This window comes from Fonsecaea multimorphosa, assembly GCF_000836435.1.
Source record: "Fonsecaea multimorphosa CBS 102226 unplaced genomic scaffold supercont1.32, whole genome shotgun sequence".
Taxonomy (NCBI): Eukaryota; Fungi; Ascomycota; class Eurotiomycetes; order Chaetothyriales; family Herpotrichiellaceae; genus Fonsecaea; species Fonsecaea multimorphosa.
In genome coordinates this window covers 219045-242907 of record NW_015971666.1, presented here as the reverse complement: position 1 = coordinate 242907, position 23863 = coordinate 219045, and the positions used below count along the sequence as shown (strand labels likewise).

At 53.8% G+C, this 23863-nt stretch overlaps 8 protein-coding genes across 8 annotated transcripts; 3 read left to right on the top strand and 5 right to left on the bottom strand.

Moving 5' to 3' along the window:
• Positions 1–169: 169 nt before the first annotated feature.
• Positions 170–4264, bottom strand: Z520_10756 (uncharacterized protein; the record flags this gene model as incomplete). Its single annotated transcript, XM_016781248.1, has 1 exon — positions 170–4264. One exon carries the CDS (start codon positions 4262–4264, stop codon positions 170–172), a length of 4095 nt encoding a protein of 1364 aa, XP_016627701.1.
• Positions 4265–4708: 444 nt separating this feature from the next.
• Positions 4709–5417, top strand: Z520_10755 (uncharacterized protein; the record flags this gene model as incomplete). Its single annotated transcript, XM_016781247.1, has 2 exons — positions 4709–4896; positions 4997–5417. 2 exons carry the CDS (start codon positions 4709–4711, stop codon positions 5415–5417), a joined length of 609 nt encoding a protein of 202 aa, XP_016627700.1.
• Positions 5418–5632: 215 nt separating this feature from the next.
• Z520_10754 (uncharacterized protein) lies at positions 5633–7896 on the bottom strand (the record flags this gene model as incomplete). Its single annotated transcript, XM_016781246.1, has 2 exons — positions 5633–7814; positions 7868–7896. 2 exons carry the CDS (start codon positions 7894–7896, stop codon positions 5633–5635), a joined length of 2211 nt encoding a protein of 736 aa, XP_016627699.1.
• A 902-nt stretch (positions 7897–8798) lies between these two features.
• Positions 8799–10172, bottom strand: Z520_10753 (uncharacterized protein; the record flags this gene model as incomplete). Its single annotated transcript, XM_016781245.1, has 1 exon — positions 8799–10172. The coding sequence occupies one exon, from the start codon at positions 10170–10172 to the stop codon at positions 8799–8801; it is 1374 nt and encodes a 457-aa protein (XP_016627698.1).
• A 1566-nt stretch (positions 10173–11738) lies between these two features.
• On the top strand, positions 11739–13380 carry Z520_10752 (uncharacterized protein; the record flags this gene model as incomplete). Its single annotated transcript, XM_016781244.1, has 2 exons — positions 11739–12961; positions 13047–13380. The coding sequence occupies 2 exons, from the start codon at positions 11739–11741 to the stop codon at positions 13378–13380; spliced, it is 1557 nt and encodes a 518-aa protein (XP_016627697.1).
• A 789-nt stretch (positions 13381–14169) lies between these two features.
• On the bottom strand, positions 14170–18205 carry Z520_10751 (uncharacterized protein; the record flags this gene model as incomplete). Its single annotated transcript, XM_016781243.1, has 2 exons — positions 14170–18100; positions 18156–18205. The coding sequence occupies 2 exons, from the start codon at positions 18203–18205 to the stop codon at positions 14170–14172; spliced, it is 3981 nt and encodes a 1326-aa protein (XP_016627696.1).
• Positions 18206–19000: 795 nt separating this feature from the next.
• Z520_10750 (uncharacterized protein) lies at positions 19001–20524 on the bottom strand (the record flags this gene model as incomplete). The annotated part of the gene is made up of 1 exon (XM_016781242.1): positions 19001–20524. One exon carries the CDS (start codon positions 20522–20524, stop codon positions 19001–19003), a length of 1524 nt encoding a protein of 507 aa, XP_016627695.1.
• Positions 20525–21655: 1131 nt separating this feature from the next.
• Positions 21656–23688, top strand: Z520_10749 (uncharacterized protein; the record flags this gene model as incomplete). The annotated part of the gene is made up of 7 exons (XM_016781241.1): positions 21656–21884; positions 21940–22077; positions 22135–22214; positions 22276–22604; positions 22654–23210; positions 23269–23284; positions 23340–23688. 7 exons carry the CDS (start codon positions 21656–21658, stop codon positions 23686–23688), a joined length of 1698 nt encoding a protein of 565 aa, XP_016627694.1.
• Positions 23689–23863: the final 175 nt, after the last annotated feature.

The following is a 23863-nucleotide window of genomic DNA, read 5'->3' as shown; positions in this document are numbered from 1 at the left end:
TGGCGAAATCACACTCGACTGGTCATGGTGCTAATATCGGATCCTCACCAGCCAGATCATCAGGCCCATGTCAAAGTCGCCAGACCCAAAACCCTCGATAGACCCGACTACCTGCTTATGACCTTTTCAGCACATGGGTACAAATTACATGGGGTCGTTTGTCCCGACCTCACCCCAAAAGTCGCCCGATCCTCTCGACAACCTCCCTGGCCACCCTCGTTGTATCTTCGTCCAGCCCTGCCGCTCTGCCATGCTGCAACAAGGCCTGCATCGTCTCTTGCACCTTGGTCGCCGCCACTTCGCTCCCGAAAATCACAGACCCTGCTCTTGTGGAATCGTGGAACCATCTCCCAACCACATAAACCAACTCCGAGGCAATGTACTTTCGATTCGATCCCACAAACGGAGGATCCCCGGAGAAAAACATCATCTCCAAGATCTCAAAAAGCCGTTCACATGGGATCTCCAAGGACAAAAAGATGTCAACGACCCAGTGTGAAGGCGCCACGGTGCGCTGGTGTTCGAAAGAATATTTCTCCAGGATAGGCAGCAAGGTCTGAACCGGAAATGTCGTCTCCGAGACACGCAATTTGCTGCCCAGACTCCTGACTTCGTCGGCAATGGCTTCAAAGGGTTCGATCTGCTCTTCTTCCTGGACTTTGTCATGCACCGACTGGAGGAGCTGTTGCCAGGTCTGCTTGATCTGGGCTGGATCCCGGTGATCCGCAACTTGGTAGATCAAGAGACAAAGGTCGTAGTACCCAGCGTTGTCCGCGTAGTTGTTGAACAGCGTGTTAATGTCCAAGATCTGTCCATTGACTTGATCGAGGACTTCTTGTCTCCGATCGGGCCCCAGTCGGTAGTCGTCACGCAACCGCTGGAGAACTTCATCTTGGATGGTCGCAATGTCGAGGAGTTCGGTGATTTCTTGCAGTATCTGCTGTTTCGTCTTGCGGCTGCCTCCTGGAGTGTAAGTGGAGGCATTGGCTCTGGCTCTGCTCAGATACTCGATTCTCTTCTCGAGTGAAAGTGGAAACGAACTTCTGGCAAGTTGCAATTGGATCTTGGCGGCCTCGGAGAACTGATTCGTCTGGCTGTAGTATTTCCAGAGCAGGTCCGCGTAAAGAATGTCCTCACTTGACTTGCGTTGAAGGTAAGTCACTATAAACGGAGACTCGGTCGCGAGCAGGCGATCGTACCATCCCTGCTGGAGATACCAATCGTACAGATTCGTCAAAAAAGCCTCATCTTTGGACCGGCTGATGACATCGTATGCTTCGTTCCGCCTGGTGGCGGCCAGCGTTGGGTGACCATCCACAAAACTCGGACCTTGCTCTGTCGTCCTATCCACGGCGACAATAACCGCATGTATTAGGTCGTAGCACTGACTTCTGAGATCAAACTTTGCTTTCCGAGGATCTGGCTCCGGTCGACCTTCCGCCATCCAGGATAATGCTTCGTTCGCCTTATCCTTTTCATGAGCCACTCGAAGCACAAGTTGGATGGCTCCAGCGAAGAACTGCAGATCCGTGTATTGTTTCACGGCCGATTCCAGGTAGTCATGGGGCAGGCCGTGAGCCACCTTTTCGAAAAGCTTCAAGCTTTCATTAAGAAGATTCCGGGAAGAGTCATTGTTGGCCCCTGCTTCAGCCGCTCGTCTGAGTTGTTCTTGTGCTTTGAATATCACCACATCGTCTGCACTGCAGAAGCTGCCACATTTTCTGCGCAGTGCTTCAGCCACCGTCTCCACGTTGGACCCCTTGGCAATGTTGCGGTTCACAATGGCTTTGACGAGCTCTTTTGCAAGTTCGTAGCCTTTCTTCGTCGTGAAAAGCTCCTCAAAAGTAAGCCTCAGCATCTCCGGTCTAGAGACCTCCGGCAGCAGGGGTACTATCTCCGCCACCTTCTCTTCGAATAAGACCAGAATAAACGAGAGACCTTCAATGGTGTCCGATGTAAACTTGACCAACGAATGCAAGGCACGGTGTTCCCCTTGCAGAGCGATCTCGTCGTCCTTGGTGCTGGTCGCCGAAAGATCATCAGGCCCGCTGAGACCTTTGATGAAACTCTTGTTCGTTTGGAAGAAGCGCTGAAGCGCAGATAACGATTCTTGAACGTCCCGTAGCTTTTTGAGAGGCACAGCAGGATTGATCTGGAAGCCGGCCGGTGTAGTTGACTCCACAGCAATTATGTTCTTCCACGTCGACCTCAATAAGCGTGAAAGGTACAAAGCAATGGCCGCATGGCGCGGCGATGGTCGTACAGCATCGATCAAGGGGACAGACCTGTCCGTGATTGAGTTCTGATTGATGCTTGGCTTGCCACCATACTCGATGAAGGTCTTGCGAGCAAGCTCGAGGACTTCTGGGTCATTAACCCGTACCGATTGAGCACTGCCTGTGTCTTCAACTCCCTGACCACAGGCGACCGCAAGTGCTGTGGCCAGCGTCTCCGTCCTACCATACGCCCGGATCAGGTTGCTGACCTCGTGCTGAAAGCCTTCGGGGCCACCACCCTGACTGCTTAGAGCTGCAAAAATGTCCACCAAGCGGCGTCTTCGGATGATGTGGATGCCCGTATTCGTCAAGATGGCAATTTCTGGAATGGGCTTGTCGAATTGGACAGCCAAGTCGTTCCCGTAGCCGATTGGATTGGAGATCGGAGCAGAGTATGGGGTCACCAACCCAATGTCCTCCGCGCGACTGCCCAGTGAGAGCCATATTGCAGATTCAGAAGTTCGACTCGTCTGGCCAGGTTCGGAGCTCCTCAGTAGTCTTCCGGCGTCGGGGGCTGAAATGAACAATTGATCGGTAGGTGAATTGGCGTCCCTGGCTGTGAAGCAAAAGAAAAAACCCGGCGGGTACCGCGCAGCGAGGCGGGTCGTTGTCAACGTCTTGATGGGTTGATGGACGTCACTGGCTGAATCCGTTCCCCATGTGCTCGAATGACCAGGATTGGGGGTTACTGGCGGTACTTTGACATGTTGCGCCTGTACACTGATAGGCGCACCGGCCCTAGCTGAAGACCCGTAGCTATAGCTGGTGGCGCTTTTGGCACTGAGGTATATTCGATACCCACTTGCCGTAACAGCTACCAGGTGATATCTTGAGGCTTCAGAGGCTGGAAGAGCTGATATGGACACAATCTTGACTCGGCTGTTCAGGGACTCGCTCTGGTTGATGATATGGCCAATGTTATCGTAGATCTCGGATGCGGGTTTTGTGACCAACAGAGGTAGGCCCCCTTCCGGCTTGATGTGGAATACGCGAATATTCGAGGCGGAAGAGAGCGTGTATAGCAGGTCCCTACTGTCATCCACCACGATCTGTTCCACATGCTCCCTCTGTCCGTGGGCAAAGCTGCTGAACGTCCATGTCAAAGATTTGGCAGCACCACTAGTGTGACAAATCTTCGCACACTTACTTGCAAACCACCGATCCTCTTGCTGATATGTGAGCTCGTATATATCATTGTCCGTCCGGCCACCAAAGAAAATCCTCCCGGTTTTTGCAGAGGAAGCGATGACGCTAACGTCGAGACCTCTTACAGAGACCGACATACCAGTTTGGAAGAGAGATAGAGCAGCTGAGCCGCCTGGACCCGATTCCGTCCCGAGTCCCAGCAGGAATATGTCTGCAGTCGTTGCAATGACAATGACGTGTCTGATGTTCGGCAGAAAGACTCCAGGACGAGGGACGGCGAGCTTAACAGCAAGGATGCTATGCGACTGACCCTCAAACCCCAGTAGCTCGGGCCTTGGTGCAGAATAGTCCCACATGTACAAAGCGTTGTCGATTGTTGCCCATGCATATTTCAACTCCGCAAACAGCCCCATACTCGTGGTCAACTGCGCATTATTATACTGCTCGAATATCTCATCGGGAATCCTGTAGAAGCCGGCTCTCTGAAATGGCGCCCATGTGGTCGAAGACTGGATGTCATAATCGGCAGAGTAACCCTGAGACAGGTAATTGTCGACCTCTGGGAATCGCGATTCACTTGCAAGAGATTCGTTGATTGTGCGCGCAGCTCTTTCAACGGGTTCCAGCGCCTCGGGCGGGCGCATCGACGCTTGGACGGGCATATCGGAGGGATTTGCGGTGATGAGGCTTGTCGAAGGCTGAGATGGTGCGAGGGCAGGGCGAGAGGCGGTCGCGGGAGACTGGAAGGAGGGCGCAGGTATTGCCGGAGGGCGCGCGGCAGGAGTCTGAGGCCAAATACCCGGCACAGGCCGGACAGGCGTCTGAGTAATTACAGAGCCCATCGTTGGCCGGGATTATTGTCGTTGTTGTCGTCGCAATGGGAGGAAACTTGGTTCAATTGTGAACAGACATGGAGGAAGGTTGTCGCCAGGGCAGTGACAGCACAAAAAGGGCGATCTGGGATGTCGATCCAGAGGCGACGCGATGAGGACAGTTGCGGGGGGGACAAAGGGAAGTATTCAACCCATACACAGCTGAGCTGCAGGCCTCACAGAACTTGAAGTGTGAACTTTTGGTTTATAGACAATGATGGAAATATAGACGCGACTGCGGATGGAAAGTAATGCGGTAGTCCCAAAAGGGGTCTAGCGTCAGGTACCATGACTCGCGTATACAATTTTGTGTCACTCATCGACTTGCAGGTTGCAAACTCACCAGTTGTGTGACTTGTGTCTTGATCCCTATAGCTGGCAGCCCGTACCTGGTCCTTGACGAGGTGCTGAACCATGGCGTCTATCCGCAGTTCCAGGCTTTTAGTTCTCCTCGACCAGCCGATTTGCCTTCGATGCATCCGCAGGAATACACCCTCCGGCCTCCGCTGGTCGTCCACATCGACCGAAGCTCCAGCTTCACCTCTGCTGGCCAAGATCAAGAATGACTTGAAGAGTGCCATGCGCGCAAAGGACACATCGAGGTAAGGGCAGCACACTATCTCACCACCCACACGTGTACCGTCTGCTATATACACTCCCTTTCGATACTTCTAGATGCTGAGACAAACCCCCCGAGGTAAGATTAACGGTCCTCCGGGGCACCATCTCCGAGATCAACCAAGCGGCCTCCTCTTCCACGCCGGTAAAGACAGACCTTCAAATCCTCGCTCTACTGCGCAAGCGGAAATCTGCCACAGAGACAGCGATCAAGGAGGCCGAAGCGGCCAAGCGACCGGATCTGGCAGAGAAGCAAGCGAAAGAGATGGAGGTTATTGATGAATTGGTGGGGAGTGTGAGGTTGATGAATCCTGGGGATGTCAGAATCGTGGTTCGGGGGAAGATAGAGACATTGAGAGCCACGACGCAGGGCGAATTGAAGCAAGGCGTTGTTATGAAAGAGCTGTTGAAGCCTGGAGGTCCGTTGGACGGGAAGCCATTGGACAACAAGATATTGGCAGAGTTGGTGAGGGAGGAGTTGTTCAGCAACCATAATCCCTCGTGATTGAGATCACGATTGTTCAAAATTACACCCGATATTGGGTAGCATTACTTTGTATTAGTATATATCATGGGTGAGAAGGATGAGATGGGCCAAAGAACACTCGAGCTCACCGTTCCCATTTCATGAGGGGAGAGCCGCTCCTCTGGATCCGCCTGCCTGCCATCAACTATATTCACAACGCCTCTCAGCCGGAAGCACCACTATTCCATCATGTCTCATTGCTCGAGACGAGACGCTCCATGACTCCGAACCCAGGTCCTCCTGCTTTCCTGCCTGCAAAACCCCGAGCCATCCCTCCCTTGGCGGTCGACAATCTTGGGTAACCCCACAAACTTGTTGATCCAGTTGATTACGACGAGATGCCAGACGAGGCTGTTCTCCGGCTTCAACACCCAGTGATTCTCGTCCGGAAAACTCAGGAATCGACTCTCTATCCCCTTCATCTGCAGCACGTTGAATGCCGACAGCCCCTCGGCGACCGTCAGGCGGTAGTCGAGCTCGTTGTGGATCACCAGCATGGGAGTCTCCCAGAATTTGGTGAAGCGACTGGGGTCCCACTTGTCGTAGATCTCTTGTCGCTCCCAGATGGGCCCTCCGAGGTCGTGGACGGGGAAGTATTGCTCCTCAGAGGCCAACTGGCCAGTCATACTAAACACCCCGTCGTGGCAGACAAGCGCCTTGAATTTGCGGCCCAGGTCGTGTCCTTGAATCCAGTTCATCATGTACCCACCATAGCTAGCGCCCAAGGCGACTGCTCGCGAGGTGTCAACGAACCCCAACTCCGACTCGATGAAATCAAATCCTTTGACGAGGTCCTCGTAAGGGAGACCACCCCACTGATTTCGAATGGCGTCGGTGAAGGCCTGGCCATACCCTGTCGATCCCGTCGGGTTAGGACAGATGACCACATACCCCTGCTCGGCGAAGACGGCAGGGTTCCAGCGGGTCGACCACTGGTCGTTCCAGGCACCTTGCGGGCCACCGTGGATCAAATATGCAAGGGGGTATTTCTGATCCGCCCGGAAAAATGAAGGCCTCATCATCCAAGCGTGCACTGGATGATCATTTGCGCCCTTCCACCACACCGAGGAGACTTGCTCAGGGGAGAGGCCGAACATGCTTCCGTTTCTGCTGAGTGACGAAATGACCACCGGTTGCGCCTCAACAAGAGGATCCGGATTCACAAGAGTGTATGTGCTGTTGTCGACCAAGCTGTTGCTGGAGACGAGCAGGAGATTAGTGTTGGCCGACATGGGCGCAAAGTCAATGATGTATCCGGTATGGGTCAATTGGCGAGGTCGCCACTCTGGGCCTGGAGTGGCTGCCATGTCGAGCGCAAAAAGACATCCTCGGCCAGTGTCTTCAGCCTCCATCAGCAGCATCTTGCCGTCCACAGACCACTTCAACGCCGTGGGAGACCTGGCCCAGCCGCCTTTGCCATCGTCTGTCCGCATGAGCTCGACCGCAGACACAGACTCGCCCTTGTCAAGCCCAGCTAGGCCATGGACAAATACGATTCGATTTTTATCACTCTCATAACCATCGGTGGCCATCTGAAGGAATGCCAGGGATTCTCCGTCGGGCGAAAAGACAGGCGACGAAGCTGCTCCATTCAGCCCCTGCACGTGAAGCTTGTGGAAGCTTGCGGGTTTCGGATCCAAGACATCCCGTTTAGGGATAAACCAGCAATCACACTTGGTGTGCGTGGCAGGGTTGAGATGGGCATCCTTGGCCACAATAGTCAGGCCTGTCGGGCCAATGTCGAAATGGTCGACTCCGCCAAATGGTGGAATGGGGCATTCCAGGTCCGCACCCAGCAACGCGTTCTTGAAGCCCAGGAGGCTGTATCGTCCTTGGCGTGAAGTCACCATTGGCTGTGACTTTTGCAGCAAGGCTATGAAGATGGCGTTTCGCTGCTCGGTGATCCAAGAGTCCCAATGTCGCACAAAGAGGGAGTCGTAGACACGAGCCGACGTGTGGGACTTGGGGACGTCCTTGGGGTTGTGCAAGCTGCCATCTTGGTTTGCTTGACCGGCAACTGCAACGGCGACTTTACCCGGTTCAATGACATAGAGCTTGAGGCCGGAGACCGGGCCTGAAATGGTGCCAGCGGTGTAGCATTTTCCGGGAAGAGTGGCATCGCTGACGATCAAGCACGTGTTGCCATTCTCGCACTCCTTCAGCCAGACGACTTCGTGGTTGGTCCCCAGCCACTTGGGCTCGCTGGCCTTGGGGTCTTTGCTGATAGAGACAGAAGTACCCTGAGTGAGGTCTAGACAACAGATCTCGCTGGTTCTGGTGTGAGTGTCGAACGAGTAGGAGGACTGTGTGTAGAGCGCGAGCTTCCCATCCGGACTCGGAACCGCAGCTGATCTTCTTGGAGCACTCAAAAGAACCCTGGAACTGTGAATCGGTGCCTATGTGGATGAGCTGGTCAGGAGGTGGCTTACTCTGGGGTGTAGTGCTTCCGGAGTGTCATGGCTTCAGTGTTTGGCGACACGGACCGGGTACAATGAAGGTAGATGGAGTCCCTGACACTCTCGGTCTCGAAAGATCAGACCAGAGACTTCCAGAGAAATGAGTCGTAAAGCAGGGCTCAGTCTCGTGTTGACGCGGTGAGTCTGGGGCGCTCAACAAAAAAGAAGAAACGCGGGGAGAGCTAATTAATCTCCCCCTGTTGCTGTTGGCTTTTGGCTGTTGCTATTCTTGCGTCTCACGGGACAGCAGGCCCAGAGGTCTAGACCGCCACGTGCCGCTGCTGGTGCTAAGCAGAGCGACATGGTGAGCTCTCCGTTCCACCGCCATGGGCTGGATATATGGCTCAATATGTCGCAAGAGACCGTGATGAGCGCGTCGACCGACGCCTGACGTAGAGAATGCAAAAGGTTTAAACGCGCAAATCATCCCGGCCGCTTGGATGGATGGAAATAACACGGAGACCGACCGAGTGTCGGGAGAAGTAGGAAGCGCCTTTAGATCACCACAGTCACGGCTTGTACCTCCCGGCATGAACCGTAGAACCGTAGAAGCAGCTGCATCTCACTCATCAGCAGAGGAATACAATGAATACTAGTATCACTCAAAATACTATATACAACACTCACAGTCATCATCATCATTGACGAATATCTATCACATAATATACATTAACGTCTGACACCTCGGGCCAAGTCTAGAGGTATCTCATTTTACGCCCAATGTTCCTGACCAACATTGGGGTGGCATCAAAGAATAAAAAATCTCTATAGATCGTAGCATGGCCAGCCAGTGCTTTCTCAGAACACCTCCGACATATCGTAAGACATGATGCCTGCAACGCCGAGCTCAACCGAACTTTTGACGAGAGCACTCACACCCACACAAATAACATGACACGAAGGTTTAGGCCACCTGGACGCCGAATTTCCACACCTGCTGCACCGTCAAATCTCCCTCGAGACCTTCTTCCAGAACCACCAGATCCGCGTCCATGCCCACCTCAAGCCTTCCTTTAGTGTTTTCCACGTCCTTGCCAAGCATCCTGGCCGGGGTACTGGTCACGCATTCCAGCGCTTTTGCCGTTCCGCAGCCCGTCCATCGCTTGAAGTTGTTGACACAGTCGATCAGGTCAGCCACGCTGCCGGCGATACGCCCGTTGCTTTCCAGCTTGAGCAGCTTGCCTTCCTTGACGAATCGATCTTCTCCTCGCCACTCGTAGGCGCCGTCGGGACATCCAGCAAACATCTGCGCGTCGGTCACAAGGATTGCACCTTCCGGGTGAGCAGAATAGGCAATCTTTAGAGTCTGCGCCGACAGGTGGATGCCATCGGCGATGAGACCGAAGTACGGCTGCTTGTAACGTTCGGCCTCATCTTCCAGATCCGACATGGAGGTGCTGATGCTGAGGCTGGAACGAGGGGTGGACCTCCTCGACCGAGGAGAGCCTTGTGGTGAACCTGCCGGGCTTGACGGGCGGCTGGTCCTGGGCGTGGCCACAGGGGTCGATGGCGCCGACTGTCCCAAAAGACCAAAAATCCCAGGATCACGATGTCCAAAGGGACGCATGGCGTTGAAAAGATGCGTGACCATCGAGGCGCCAGCGGCCATAGCAGCCTGCGCCTGTTCGAAAGTGGCATCAGAGTGTCCGACGGAGAAGACGATGCCCCGTTTGACGAAGGCCGGGATCAGGTTGATCATGTTCCCTCTCTCGGGAGCGGCGGTGATGTATCTCACGTTGCGAAGGTTTCCTGCACCGTAGCATTCCTCGATGTCGGCCCAAGAATGCGCTTCCCGTAAGACCTCCTTGTTGTGGATTCCATTTCTCACCGGCGAAAGAAAGGGTCCTTCGACGTGGGCCCCAAGACTCTCTGAGCCGTTGCTGGCATCACGTACCTTCCCCGTAGGACCGAGATAAGGGAGCACAGCATGATAGCTCTCTGGTGTTGTGCTGATGACGGTCGGGACGAAAGAAGTGAGGCCAGCCTTGATCATCTGCTGGGTCGTGTGTGTCAACTTTGAGGCAAAGTCTGGGTCGGGCGTTGAGAAGTCAAAGTTGTGGGAGCCATTGATCTGAACATCGATAAAGCCTGGGGATAAGATTCTGCCTTGAAGGTCCACTGTTCTGTCGGGTCTCAGATGCGAAGAATAGAAGGCTGACTGAGGACTCATGATCCGTCCCGTCTCGGATGAGACCCAAAGATCACCGGGCACCAATTCACCATTTTTGAGGAGGTAGCCATTGGTGAATCTAATCACACGCGGAGATGACGTCGACATGGCGAGATGCAGGTTCGAGGTCAGTCAGCGATAAGGGCAATGCTTGTTACAACGCAAGGAGGAGTGGGACCAGAATAAAGGAAGGGACGATTGCTCGTAGGGAAGCCCTACAAGAATGAAGAATCAAAGAAGCCTCGAGCGTAGGAGGCAGCAGTATAGACATTGAAATAATATGGATGGACGAGGGTGGTAGCCGAATAACCAGCGAGCCAGGCACTCGCATCGAAGGTCACGTCATAAGGTTTTGGCTGGGAATCTTTTTTTCTCTCGCTGTGACAGGCGCATCGAATCTTCTACTGGATCCCACCACATCCTGACATTCCGGGGCACGGTAGGCGGCGGAAATGAGCGCAACCAGGCATAGTCTCGTTTGTAATGGAAAGTGAAACTCGAGATGAGAAAGGTGAGAGGCCCGGCCAGAAAGGGGGCAAAGGCAGGCTACTCTCCTGGGTGCCTGTCATGTTGCAGCGTCTAGGCACGTTGTAGCCACGACGGCAACACAATTCGACGGCATCTCTCTGGGCATTTGGTCGAGTTGGTTCTGGAAGGGAATCGGCAGGTCATCCAGACCGTCGAGTAGCAGAGGTGAGATTCGAGGGTCTCGGCGAAGGAGCAGATGGGAAGACAGGATGGATGCAACGATGGCGAGGTTGTAGGAGACGTGCACTACGTCCTGAGGCAGGGAGAAAGGCTGGTGGTAAGGTAGCACTGGGTTAGCAAAGGGTGAGATTTGGTGTATGTAACGCTGAGGCGGAGAGGCGGAGAAGAAATGCGACTCTGTTATCGACGTCACGTGTGCTTGGCACTGGCCTCACACCAGCTGCGCCCATCGCCCACTGCAGGATACTCGCTACTCTACTACTCATACGAGGTACTGGACAGATACACACAGCCAAACAGCATCCCTAGGTACCTAGGGCCTTGTAAACAAACTCCTTTTCTGCAGGGAATCAGGATAACACGGCTCACTTGGTTACTACTGGCTGAACTACTACTACAGTACCACCACCACAACCCCAATCCTCCCTCCCTATCTCCTCTCCCCCCCATCTTTTGCCGCAATCATTCCACAACCCTCCTTCGGCCTTCCTCCTCTCCCTCCATATGCGCCCTGTCGCTGCATCTGTGTGAGGCTACAATGCTACGGCTCTATCTCTCTATCTGTCTATCTCTCTTGTGAACCTGTTCCCCTGATACCTCCAAAGTAACCATTCGCCTGGAGTGTGACTGGTGACACTGTTGGACGGAACTCTACCATTGACCTTGGGACCTTGTTGTCAGTTGATACCTGTTCTATATTATTTCCTCCTCTCCTCTTCCCTTGGTCCCCTCGGTCCCTCCAGCTCTTGTCCACTCGCGCACGCGACCTCATCTGCTCCTTCGAGGACTTGTACCTCGTACGCATGAGCCAGACTCCACTAGGAATCTGCCCCGAGACTCCGCAATTGATCTCCGCTCGCCACCTAAAATCGTCCCAACTTTAAATCTTCTGAGCCTCGCCCCGAACCTCGTCCAACTTCTCCCTCTCTTCTTCTCTCCCTGTCAGCATTGCTTGAGTGTCCTGCAATGTCTGACCTCTCCAACGAAAAGATGGCGACCACGACCGAGAAGTCTGGCGGCACCGACACGCCGCCTCCCGAGATCATCCACGGCATCGAAGAGACACAGCCCGTCGGGAAGCCATGGATGTACAAGCAATTTAAACTGGGGCCCATCACCATTCCCGCCTATGCAACACCTCAGTTCCAGATCGTCTTTGTTGCCCTTGTGTGCTTCTTGTGCCCGGGTATGTTCAATGCAGTCAATGGTCTCGGTGCCGCCGGCCAGGTCAATGCGCACGATATCAACAACGCCAGCACTGCCATCTACGCCACCTTTTCCGTGGTCGGCTTCTTCGCCGGTAGCATTGCCAACAAGATTGGTCTTCGCTTGACCCTGGGCTTTGGAGGCTTCGGGTACTGCCTGTACATTGCCTCGATCTTGTCCTACAACCACAACCAGAATGCCGGTTTCCTTATCTTTGCTGGTGCCTTGCTGGGTGTCTGCGCTGGTCTGCTGTGGACTGCCCAGGGAGCCGTCATGATGGCCTATCCCCCGGAGAAATCCAAGGGCCGATACATTGCCGTCTTCTGGATGATTTTCAACTTGGGTGCGGTGATCGGTGCTTTGATCCCCCTTGGCCAGAACCTGCATTCTACCGCCAACAAGGTTCAGGATGGCACGTACATTGCTTTCATCGTCCTGATGGCCGTGGGCTTTGTCCTGGCCGGATTTCTCTGCAACCCTTTCCTCGTTCGACGCAGTGACGGCTCGCGAGTCATCCTGATGAAGAACCCGACCTGGAAATCCGAGATCAAGGGCCTGTTCGAGGTCCTGGTGACCGATTGGTACATCCTTTTCCTCTTCCCCATGTTCTTCGCCTCCAACTGGTTCTACACCTACCATTTCCAGGACGTGAACCTGCCCTACTTCAACATCCGTACTCGTGCCTTGAACAACGTCCTGTACTACCTGAGCCAAATCATCGGCGCCTGGATTTTTGGCTTCTTGCTGGACACCACCTACTTCCGCCGCACCACCCGCGCAAAGATCGCCCTCGGCGCGCTCTTCGTGCTCACCTTTGTCATCTGGGGCGGTGGCTATGATTTCCAGAAAAGGTACAACCGCGCCGAGACGAGTGCAGCCGACTACCACAAGCTCGACTTTACCGACCCAGGCTACGTCGGCCCTATGTTCCTGTACATGTTTTACGGGGCTTACGACTCTGTTTGGCAGACCACTTCGTACTGGTAAGTCAGACTGACTCTCTCTCTCTCTCTGTCTCTCTGTGCCCAAACAAACGAACCTATCCGACTAACTTGTTTTGACTATCAGGCTCATGGGCGCCATGACCAACAACGGACGCAAACTCGCCAACTTCACCGGCTTCTACAAGGGCATCCAGTCTGCGGGTTCGTCCATCTCGCCGCAACTCGACGCCAACAATGTCTCCTTCATGACCGAATTCGCCGTCAACTGGGGCATGCTGGCTGGTTCGCTCGTGCTCGCCGCCCCCGTCATCTGGACCAAGGTCAAGGACACGACCGACATTGACGAGGATCTCAAGTTCACCGACGAGACGAGGGAGGACGTGCTGCCCCCGAGCCCTGTCGGACCTATCGTCGGTGCCGAGGGCATGATGGCCGAGAAGGAGGAGAGGAGGGTGTAAAAAGGGACTAGCCGCGGGAGAGAAAACCCCCCCGGGCTACACCTTCTCACGTATGTAGACGTGTTCCGATGTCCAAAAAGGAGAGGACAGGAACCCGCTTTGTGCTTCTGCTCCTCGCGCACCTCCCTCTCTCCCCCTCTCACACACACAGGAATGTACCCGTTGGAGACCGGGGCGGGCGGAGACTCAAGGAAAGGAAAGTCAACACCATATTTTTTTAATGAGCATAGCTGCAGGTGGCTGGCTTGTCGATGTTGTACGAGAGAAACCCCCCTGATGGGGGACTTACTAGGTAGTCGTGATAAACGGTGATTAAGTATTGGATTGATTTGGTGAAGTTGATGATTGATTCATGCTTTGTTTTGTCCCAAGCCCGTGCGCGGGACAAAACAAAGAGCAGAATACCTACCTAGGGAGAATCAAAACCTCTTCTTGCGTCGTCCATTGCCGCCCCCATCTATTCTATCCGTTCTGCCAATATGAATACAATAATAAGGGGCCAAAAATTCCCCCGGTTTTTGTTCTTCTATGATACCAGGCACTGGGTGGGAAAGTTCGCTGGAAGAAATGATCAAGACTCAGCAAGAGTAGGTTTCCCCCCTGGCATTGACTTTGGCCGGCTTCTGTGGGGTTGGTGGTAGCGCAGACAAAGGATAGGTAGAGAGACAATTAAATATATATTTCACAGAAGACATAGTGAACAAAGGGCTATACAGACGCTCCGCTTTGCAATAGCCACCAATGCACTATGTTTCGAAGCATGACATACAGCATGAGGCTCAGGAGTCCTCATTTCTGCCTGTGCTCCTCTTTGCTTCTTCTTCTTCTGGTGGCCAAGGCGATCTGTTCTGCCACGCTCGGAGGGCTCGTCTCCCTTCTCCATCTCTCGTCGACATTCTCGCCCAGGGACAGTCCCAATGCCGCGCTGGTACTCAGTGACGGGATGGAATCAGGCTCCCGCTGTGTCTCCTCCGCCTTGTCTTCCCGGCCACTACTGGCATGGCGGGTGGGCGTAGGCGTGCTGGTGCCCGCCGAAGAATGTGAGAGTGGCTCCAGCTCGCCAGGTTCCGCTGAGAAAGGCCTTTCTGGATCAGTAATGAGGTGTCCTCCATCATCTTCGCGTTCTTTCCCTTTCTTGGGCTTGCTCAGCTTCGTACTGTGCGGACTCTCCGTTAGCGGGCCATCCACAAGCCTCGACATGGTCGTCCCCTCATCGGCCGAGTCGATATCGAAGTCAATATTGAACATCCGATCGAGTTCTCCTCGGTATTTCGCTTTCCTCAACTCCTCGCGCAACCCGCCATCCCCTTCCTCTTCGTCTTCCTCGTCGCCATCCTCACTCCCCTCGAAAAACCGATCACTCCATCTCGCGCTGTCCTGCCTGACAAGCCTGGCCAGCGCTGCTTTGCTGGAGTTCATGCCGCTGTAGCTGCTCTCTCCTGTGGCACTAACCATGGATACAAGCTCTGATACGTCATCTCGAGCCTCGCGGATCTCGGATTCCGTACGCTTCGTCCCACGTCTGGTGGGATGGACCTGCTTGTCGCGATCACGCACTTTCCAGGCTGTGTGCAACTTCTGCAGATCCGCATGTATATCCGCAACTTCAGTCGGGCTTGTCTGCGTGACCCTGATGTTATCAGTCGTCTTCGCCCTCCTCTCGTCGTCATCACCGTCTCGTTCGATCCCTTTCTCCTCAGGTAAGTCTCGCTGGCCTCTGACACTCTCTCCTGCCTTTTCTTCACTGGGAGCAAGGTCGTCGCGCTCCACGGCTCTTTCCACATTCTCTTCATCTTCATCTCTAGTCATCGCCGCCGCCGTGTATGCAAAATGTGTATCACACATGTGTCGCACAACCGGCCAGCCGTACGCATTAGCAAACATCCGGCGGACCACCATGTTGTTGTGCGCATCAGGCTCGAGCCGCACCAAAACTTTACGCCACGACAGATCTTTGTGGTAGGCCCGAGCGATTTTCTCCTCGATCTTCATGGCCCCGACGTCTTGAACCTGAGGTTGTTGTGGTGTCTGATTTGTATTCGTTGGTGTGTATGGGGAGTGTCCTGAAGCAGGGCGGCGAGAGTCAGATGGCGAAGTCGGTGTGGACGGCACGTGAGAGGACGAGGATTGAGACCCGAGGCTCGATGCGGAGCGCCTGATCCCAAAAGTCCGCTGCCGTTTCGCTGGTGGTGGAGGGATATCTTGTGGATGGTATACGCGGTCATGGAAGATCGTCCTCGGCCGAGCCGCAGGATCAAGAATGAAGTCCTTAGGAGGTAGCGGTGGATTGAGTAGATCTCCTGCCGATTCGAAAAAGGTAGTTTTGGGAGGCGTTTCGACGTCTCCGGTGCCGCTGTCCTGGGAATTGTTGGTATATAATGATGCCCCCCGAACCAGACCCCTCGCGGTATTACCATTGCTTTCTGTTTGGGGGATCTCTCGTGACGATTCGCCAGAGCCTTGTTGTTCTTGCTGGTGATACATCGTCTGCCCTCGGCGGTAAATTTTCTTCGTCTTCCTCGGACTCTTGGGCGGACTGCCCGGTGGTGACTTTCGCTGTCCGGCATGTGGCTTGAAAAAGTTCAACAGTTCCGTCCACAAATTCGGCGCTGCTGTCGGCCTAACTTCTGTTGAGTTTGACGACCGCTCCGAAGAAGGGCTCTCCGTTTTTTCTAAGAATTGACTCTCTTCCGGCTCTGTTGCCCGCTGATCGTGGTCAAAGCCTTCGCTTGTTTCTGCCTGTGGGACTTTCGATTCAGGATCTGGGGTCGATTTGCCGGACTTGTGGGTGCTCACATCCTCGCCGCTGTCGCTAAACAAATTGTTCCAGGCCAGCGCCTTTCTAGGGTCGCTGGCATTCTGTCCCGTCATTTCAGCCCAGCCCCATCCCACCATGGTCCCAACCAAGCCGCTTTCTCGCCTGGCCTTTTCCACACGACCTAGGCCTCGCCAGTCCAAGAACAGCAAGCAGGACGTTCTCAATGGCACGATGCCATCGTTGACCACATTGGAATAGACGGTGCGATTTCGGAATTTCTTCAACGCCACATGCGCCGGACCCGTCGGGAGAATCCTCAGCAATGGCTTTGCTCCAGGATCAGACTCTTTATCTGGGCCGCCCTTGTGAGAATCGTTCGTGAATCCAGCCACCACGGCTCCCCAGCCGCTCTTCGCCAACGTTGGCGGCCTCCAGGTCAGGCCAAGGTCCTGGCCCGTCCTCCCAACCAAGCCAAAATCCAATGCAAACTTTACATATATAGGATTCTCATTGCTGAGTCCTAGAAACGGTGTAGCCATCGCGACAAAATTGATTGGTTTGATCAGGGTGAAGAACTCGGGAGAATGCTTCTGGATGTACGCAATGGCGTAAGTCTGGATTAAGCCGCCCAGACTATGACTGATGAAACTGATGGAGGTGATGCGGTATGGGAGGTTGTGAGCTCGGTGGTTTTCGTCCTTGATAATGCTGCTGTTTTTATGTGCCGGCTGCGTGCTACTCTGGTCTTGTGGGCTTGGTTTGCTCGACAACGACGAGGCTAGAGATTTGGAGAGGGACTTCCCCATGGACGATTTTACCGGTAAGTAGGGTTGGTCCGGATAGGTTATGGAGAGGACGTATTTAGCGAATCGTTTGCCGAGATACTGGATGCCTCTTTCGGTCTTGACGGTGTTGCCGGTGAAACCTCGTACGTAGATTTCTTCTTCGTCTTCCTCCTCCTCTTCCTCCTTATCTTCCCCAGAGGCAGTAGAATTAGCAGCTTCAGGGGGAAGATCACCGGCACTCGTGATGTCCGGCATGGATTTGGATCGCTGTCCCAGAGCATCTCTTCCAAATTCATTCTCCCGCGCCACCCGCCGAGCCCTCAGCTCGGCTCGTCTTCTTTTCGCGTCTTCCTTCGCCTGCTTCGCGGCTGTATCGATACTCTCCTTCATAAACAGCATATCTGCACCCACGTTACTGTGAATGCCATGGGTGAGAAGGACCAGGTGGATCTTCTTCTGCTTCCTTTGCGTTTTCTCTGGTTTGGCAGCGGCATCTCTCTTGTCACCGTGCTGGGGCCCTTCCTCCACTCTGACTTTGGCTTGCCCGTAAGCTTCCTTCTCCCATTCAGGAAAGGGAGGGGTGTTCCAGAGGCTCTGGGTGTCATCCACCACTAATCTGACTGCCTTGGAGAAGACGCCCTTCGGATGCTGCGGGGAGATCGCCTTTTGGGAACGAGCGTGTTGATGGTCTTCGAGTCGACCAGGTGCACCTTGGCCCGATCCAATAACGCCGTGGAACCCCAGTTCTACTGACTTTTCGTCGCGTCCAACAAGGACTTCATAGTCGACGCTGGCCGTCTTGGAGAAGATCACCTGCGAAGCAATCTCGATGATCCAGGTGAAGCTCTTTCTCTCGCTTGCCCCCCTCTCTCCGCGTCGCACATCTATGCTCGGTCTCTGAGCATCCTCCCTGACATGTTCAGGGACTGTGAGTTTCGCATTCCATTGCCCACCAGCCTTCAACTGCGGTTCAAAGTCCGGCGCCCCTTCCGTACTGGCAGTTTCGTGTTTCTTGTACGGATCGAACGTGGACGGGTAGCAGGCCACGTATAGAGTATAAGGTCCATGTAAATAGGCAGCGCGAAGGGGTGCGGCGACCGTGTTCTTGATCTTCACATGCAAATGTGTAGGGGGTGGAAGGATGCGGTCGAGGCTGGGAGTGTAGGTTATGGTGTATCTGCAAAGTCAGATGTTAGCTCGCAGGGATACAGACAACGAGATTGACGCCGTACCTTACAACCTCACCGACCCGGACAGCGCCAGTCTGATGGAGGAGGAGCATGTTTCTGGAGGTGAGAGTCTACATGCCGCGATTTGCACTAACACATTGCTGAAGCCCGAGATAGTCTCATGTATTTTGAACCATTCTTGACGGGCCTAGGTAGGATAGGTATCGGTGTAGAACTCGAAGAGAGCCTCAGCTGCATGGTCTTTGTTGGCCGAGGCTTCGTAAATCATTTCCTTGAGCCATCATCATGTCCATGGCATGAAGAATCACTGGGTGAGAGTAGTAGGGCTGCCATACCGTCGGGGATCCAACCTGCATGACATAACTTTATGGAGCAGTAACAATTCTTCGGTGCAATGGTGCATAGTCTAGTCACGCGCCCGCCGCTCGCGTGCTGCCGGATGGGGCCAGAATAACTGAGTTCAACAACGTCTGAGCGTCATACCTAGGTACCTAGGTACCTAGGTATGTATTAATCGTTGCCGAAGCAGAATAATGCATAGATTAATTAACATTTTGTAAGAGCTATCCACCTATGGACCACTCGAATCAACATCCCTCTTCCGCGATACATCTGATCAACCTTGTATGAATCACACTTAACCTCTCAGGACCCTTGCCATGTCGGATCAGTACATACTACAGAAAGACAACAGTGTGGATAGTTTCATGTTGAGACCGGTCTTCAGTAGTAATAAGTTTACGTTGCGGAGGAAACCTCCTCTATGCTCCAAGTTTTGTTCACAAGCACATTGATAGCCCTGATCGCCCTTGTATCGTGTATCCCTAAACCATATACAAATGCTGCTCGGCGACCTTGAACGTAGATCTCACTGCGGATTCTAGAACTCACAGTCTTGCCTTTAGCATCTCATGGGGTGTAATCAGAGGATCGTAGGCTCGAATTCCGAGAGTGTCCTGTGGGACGGTCGCTGTGTGGTACCGCAGGCCAGCCGTGTCGACCATATCAGGGGTCAGGTCTTCCACCTTGGAGGCACCAATAAGCCTCATGTTCATCACCATTTCGTCTTTCAGCAGTTGCATGGCACGATCCACGCCGGGCAGCCCATAAGCAGACATCGCGAAGAGGAACGGTCGGCCGATACCAACACCTTTGGCACCCAGACACAAAGCCTTGATGATGTCGGTTGCTCGGCGAACGCCCCCGTCAATGAAGATCTCCAGCTTATCCTGCAAACCTCTCTCACGCAGAACGGGCATGACCTCAGCAAGGACCTCGACGCCAGAGCGGGCAAAGTCCAACTGACGACCACCGTGGTTGGAAAGCACAACGCCGTGGACACCTGCCTCGATGGCCTTGAGGACATCCTCGACCCGCTGGACACCCTTGAGGATAATGGGCATCTTTGTGATACTCAGGAACCAGGGAATGTCTTTCCAGCTCAGACTGGGATCGATGAAGCTCGAAATGGCTCTGGCGGCACCTTGAGATCGATCCACGTTCTCGCCGCTCGTGTTCTGGACGTTGGAGCCGGTATCGTCGAACTTGCTGCGCATGTCTTTCTCTCGTCTACCCAATTGGGGAGCATCGACCGTGATGAAGAGGCCTTTGCAGCCCCGTGCTTCTGCGTGTTGGACTATCTTCTTTGTGATCTCGCGGTCTTTGTTGACGTACAGCTGAAGCCATTGACATTGGTCGCCTTCCCGGGCATCGCAGATTTCGTCGAAACTGCACGAGGCCAAGGTTGGAATCATCTGGATGACGTTGTGCTTCTTTGCTCCTCTCGTGAGGATGACCTCTCCCTCGGGATTGCCCAACTTCCCCAGCGCAGTTGCGGTGACGTAGAAGGGAATGTCGCATTTTGTCCCGAGCATGGTGGTGGTGATGTCCACCTGTTCCACATCAATCAATACCCTCGGTCTGAACCAGATCTTGTGGAAGGCGGAGTGGTTTTCTCTCATTGTGATCTCGTCGTCCGCACCGGAGCTGTAGTATGCCCAGGCCGGCCTCTTCATCACTTGTCTCGCAACACTCTCAAAATCCATGAGATTGTAGCATGCTTCCAGAGGTGGCATATTCTTGATGCGCTCTTGTCTTGCTTTCTCCTCAGGAGTCTCTTCCTTTTCTTCTTGCTGGACAGTCTCCATGTTTACGGGACCCAAATGTTTCTCTTTAGGCAGATACTTGTCCAGGGTATCGGGGGGGTGGATGGGGTCGAATTCCTCGGTGGCATCCTTGCCAGCATACTTGAGAATGATCTTGGGACCGCCGGGGTGTTCTGGTAGAAATTCGGTCACATCATAGGCTTTCCCATGGACAATAACCCAACATGACTCTTTAGAGTTGTGTTTGGCAACTTCTTCTCCCGTGAGGGTGCCCACGTCGGGCCTTTCGCCTTTGTCGTGGTTCATCTTGGATGGGTTTAATCCGAGAGCAGAGGCCTTCTCTCGAGGTCAGGGTCAGAGGCCGGAGATTCCAGAGGCCGAGGCGGAGATGAACAGAAGAAGACAATGGAGAAAGCAACCACGACAAGGAGACCAAAGAGGAGTATAAATGCAGGAGCAAAGCTTTGAAATTGAAGAGAGTCAAGAGAATGTCGGCGGACAAATTTCCTGGGGAAGATGTAATGATCAGCCATCTGTCCGGCGATTGGTGAGGGATGCACTTGAGGGAGCTCTAGAAGCCATTGTGGGAGACGAGGCGGGGACAAGATCGATCTGTGAGATGACGGTCTTCCCGCCGCCGCTGACGATGCCCACCTGGTCGCTGGGCACCTTTAGGCTTTCACCCACCTGGGCGCCGGGCCACCGAGCCACCTATTGGTGCTACTGGTAACTGCACGGCTATATTGCCTTGTCTGGCCGGGCATGAACAAGTGCCGGTCGGTGGTGGCAGATGCCCGCAGAGGCGATCACCAACAACACCAACAACACCACCACCACCATCATCCACATGGCCCACCGCCGCACACCTCGTTGCTGGCCACCTGCACTTCCTACAACTACTGGACTAAGTGGATAGTCTGCTCGTGATCTAGTCGTGATTCGTCGGCTTTTTACCTATCTTGAATTTTTCTCTCTCATTGTTTGCTAAAGAGACAGCGTCCATTGGCCGTTATTTGCTCCTATTCCCCCGCAAACACACCAACGGCCTCCGCCATGCCCCAGATTTCGACGGCCACATTGCCTACAATAATGCCACCATCGCCACCACGACAGCATACCTAGACGTCCACTCCTTGGCACTTCGCTTCACGCTTCAGGGCGGTTTTCGTCGGCGCAGGGTCCATGCTGTACACCTTACCTCGTACTCCTCCCAAGATGCTGTCACAGTTTTACTTGGGTGTGACGATCAATTGGACTGGCCACCCCAGTCCAAAAGCTTCGCACTGGGCAATGATGAGCTCGTTGACGGGTTCAAATAATGCAACCCCTCTTAACTGGCGTGGTTCGTCTTAAAGCTGCGTGCAACCCCGGTTTGTTCGCTCTCTTCGCTCTCCCTCCAGTATTGCTTCCTTCGTTTGACCTTGTCTGCTACCAAAGATGGCGGAACCCACTGAGAAAGAGATTGTTTCGCACGATGAATCTGCGTCTTCGCGGTACGATGCCTCTGGCACAAATCGTGACATCGATCCGGAGAAACTCAACGATCCCAAAATGCAAAAATTGGCCGGCGAAATCACTTATGAGGATGAGACAGATCCGGTGAACAGACAGCACAACCCGCTTGCTCAAAAGCTGCGGTCGCGTCACATGCAGATGATTGCAATTGGTATGACCGTCCTGCACACCATCCAAAGCTTGTCCCTGCTAAGACACATTGCAAGGCGGCTCCATCGGTGCGGGTTTATTCGTCGGCTCGGGCAGTGCGTTGCACAAAGGCGGGCCTGGGAGTCTGCTACTTGGTTTTATCATCATCGGCTTCATGTTGCTCTGCACAATGCAAGCGCTCGGTGAATTGGCCAGTAAGTGCCCGAAAGTCCGTCTCATTCTTGCACTTTGTTCCTAACAGTGGTGGCTAGTACTGTATCCCGTGAATGGCGCTTTTTATACCTACATCGTCCGATTCGTTGACCCGTCCCTCGGCTTCGCAGTGGGTTGGGTAAGTGCTCCTATTGACCTGTAGCTTTGTTGAATGGCCCAGAATGTTGACCACTGGACAGGACTACGCCATTGGGTGGTTGACCGTCTTGCCCTTTGAACTTACCGCGGCGTCAATCACGATCGAGTATTGGAGAGATGATATCCATGTTAGCGTTTGGATCACCGTTTTCTTAGTATTCCTGTGCCTGGTCCAGATTTTCGGCGTCCTCGGTTACGGCGAGGTCGAGTTTGTGCTGGCGATGATCAAAATCACCGCTTGCATAGGCTTCATCATCTTTGGGATTGTGGTTGACTGCGGCGGCGTTTCTTCCGATCACCGTGGCTATATTGGTGCCCGCTATTGGCACAATCCTGGCGCTTTTCAGAATGGCTTCAAAGGCTTTTGCACGTATGTAATCTGGGCGACTATCTCGATCGGAATCAAGCTGACTGTTCAGTGTGTTCGTCACAGCCGCTTTTGCCTTTGGTGGAACCGAGCTCGTTGGACTGGCGGCCGCAGAGGCTGCTGATCCTCATCGCTCCCTTCCCAAAGCGACTCGGCAGGTATTTTGGCGGATTGCGACATTTTACGTGTTATCCCTTTTCATTGTCGGTCTCATCGTGCCATCTGACAGCAAAGACCTTCTGGGAGCCAGCGGTGCCAATACGAAAGCCTCTCCATTTGTCCTGGCCATCAAGTATGCCGGTGTCAAGGGCTTGCCATCCGTGATGAATGCTGTCATTACCATCTCTGTCATTAGTGTCGCCAATAGCTGCACTTACGGCTCGTCGCGCACCATGCAGGCCCTCGCAACGAGAGGAATGGGTCCGAGATTCTTGATGTACGTCGACAGGCAGGGAAGACCACTCTGGTGTATCGTGATCCAACTGTTATTCGGCTGTCTCGCGTACATTGGTGAGGCAAATGCTTCGGACACGATCTTCACCTGGCTGCTTTCGCTATCCGGGCTGAGCTTTTTCTTCCTGTGGATGAGCATCAATCTCGCGCATATTCGTAAGTCAATTTTGACTTGGCTTTGGCTGATGGTGAATATCGTGCTAACAGCCTCCAGGGTTTCGACGCGGATGGTAATGTTCAGAATTCATCGCTCGTCCGTGATCGAGAACTAACTTTTCGTGCCAGGTATGCCCACGGTTTCACCAAGCACCAACTTCCTTATCAGGCCGCTTTTGGCGTCTGGGGATCCTACATTGGATTCTTATTGAACGTCCTGGCCATCATTGCAACATTCTACACCTCTCTGTTCCCACTAGGATCTAGCCCCGACGCTGAGGTGTTTTTCGAGAATTTCCTCGCCGCGCCGATCGTCATCGCTTTGTACCTCGGATGGAAACTCTACTCACGCGACTGGAAGCTCTTCGTTCGGGCGAGCGAGATGGACGTCACAGCGGGGATTCGGAGAGGCAGTCTCGAGATTGCGGCAGAGAAAGGACGGAGCGGGTGGACCAAGGCACTCAGGGTGTTTATTTGAAGCCCAGGCGACTTGGGTCGAGCATCAACGACAAGCCGGATGTCGTCTTCGAGTACTTTGCTGATCAGCACGGGACCTGTCAATTAACAACACGTTTGAGAGGGCCCATGGGAAGCTTTCCTTTCGAGACAAATGGGCCACAGCCCTGAATCTCGTGCTGCAAGAACGACAGCCC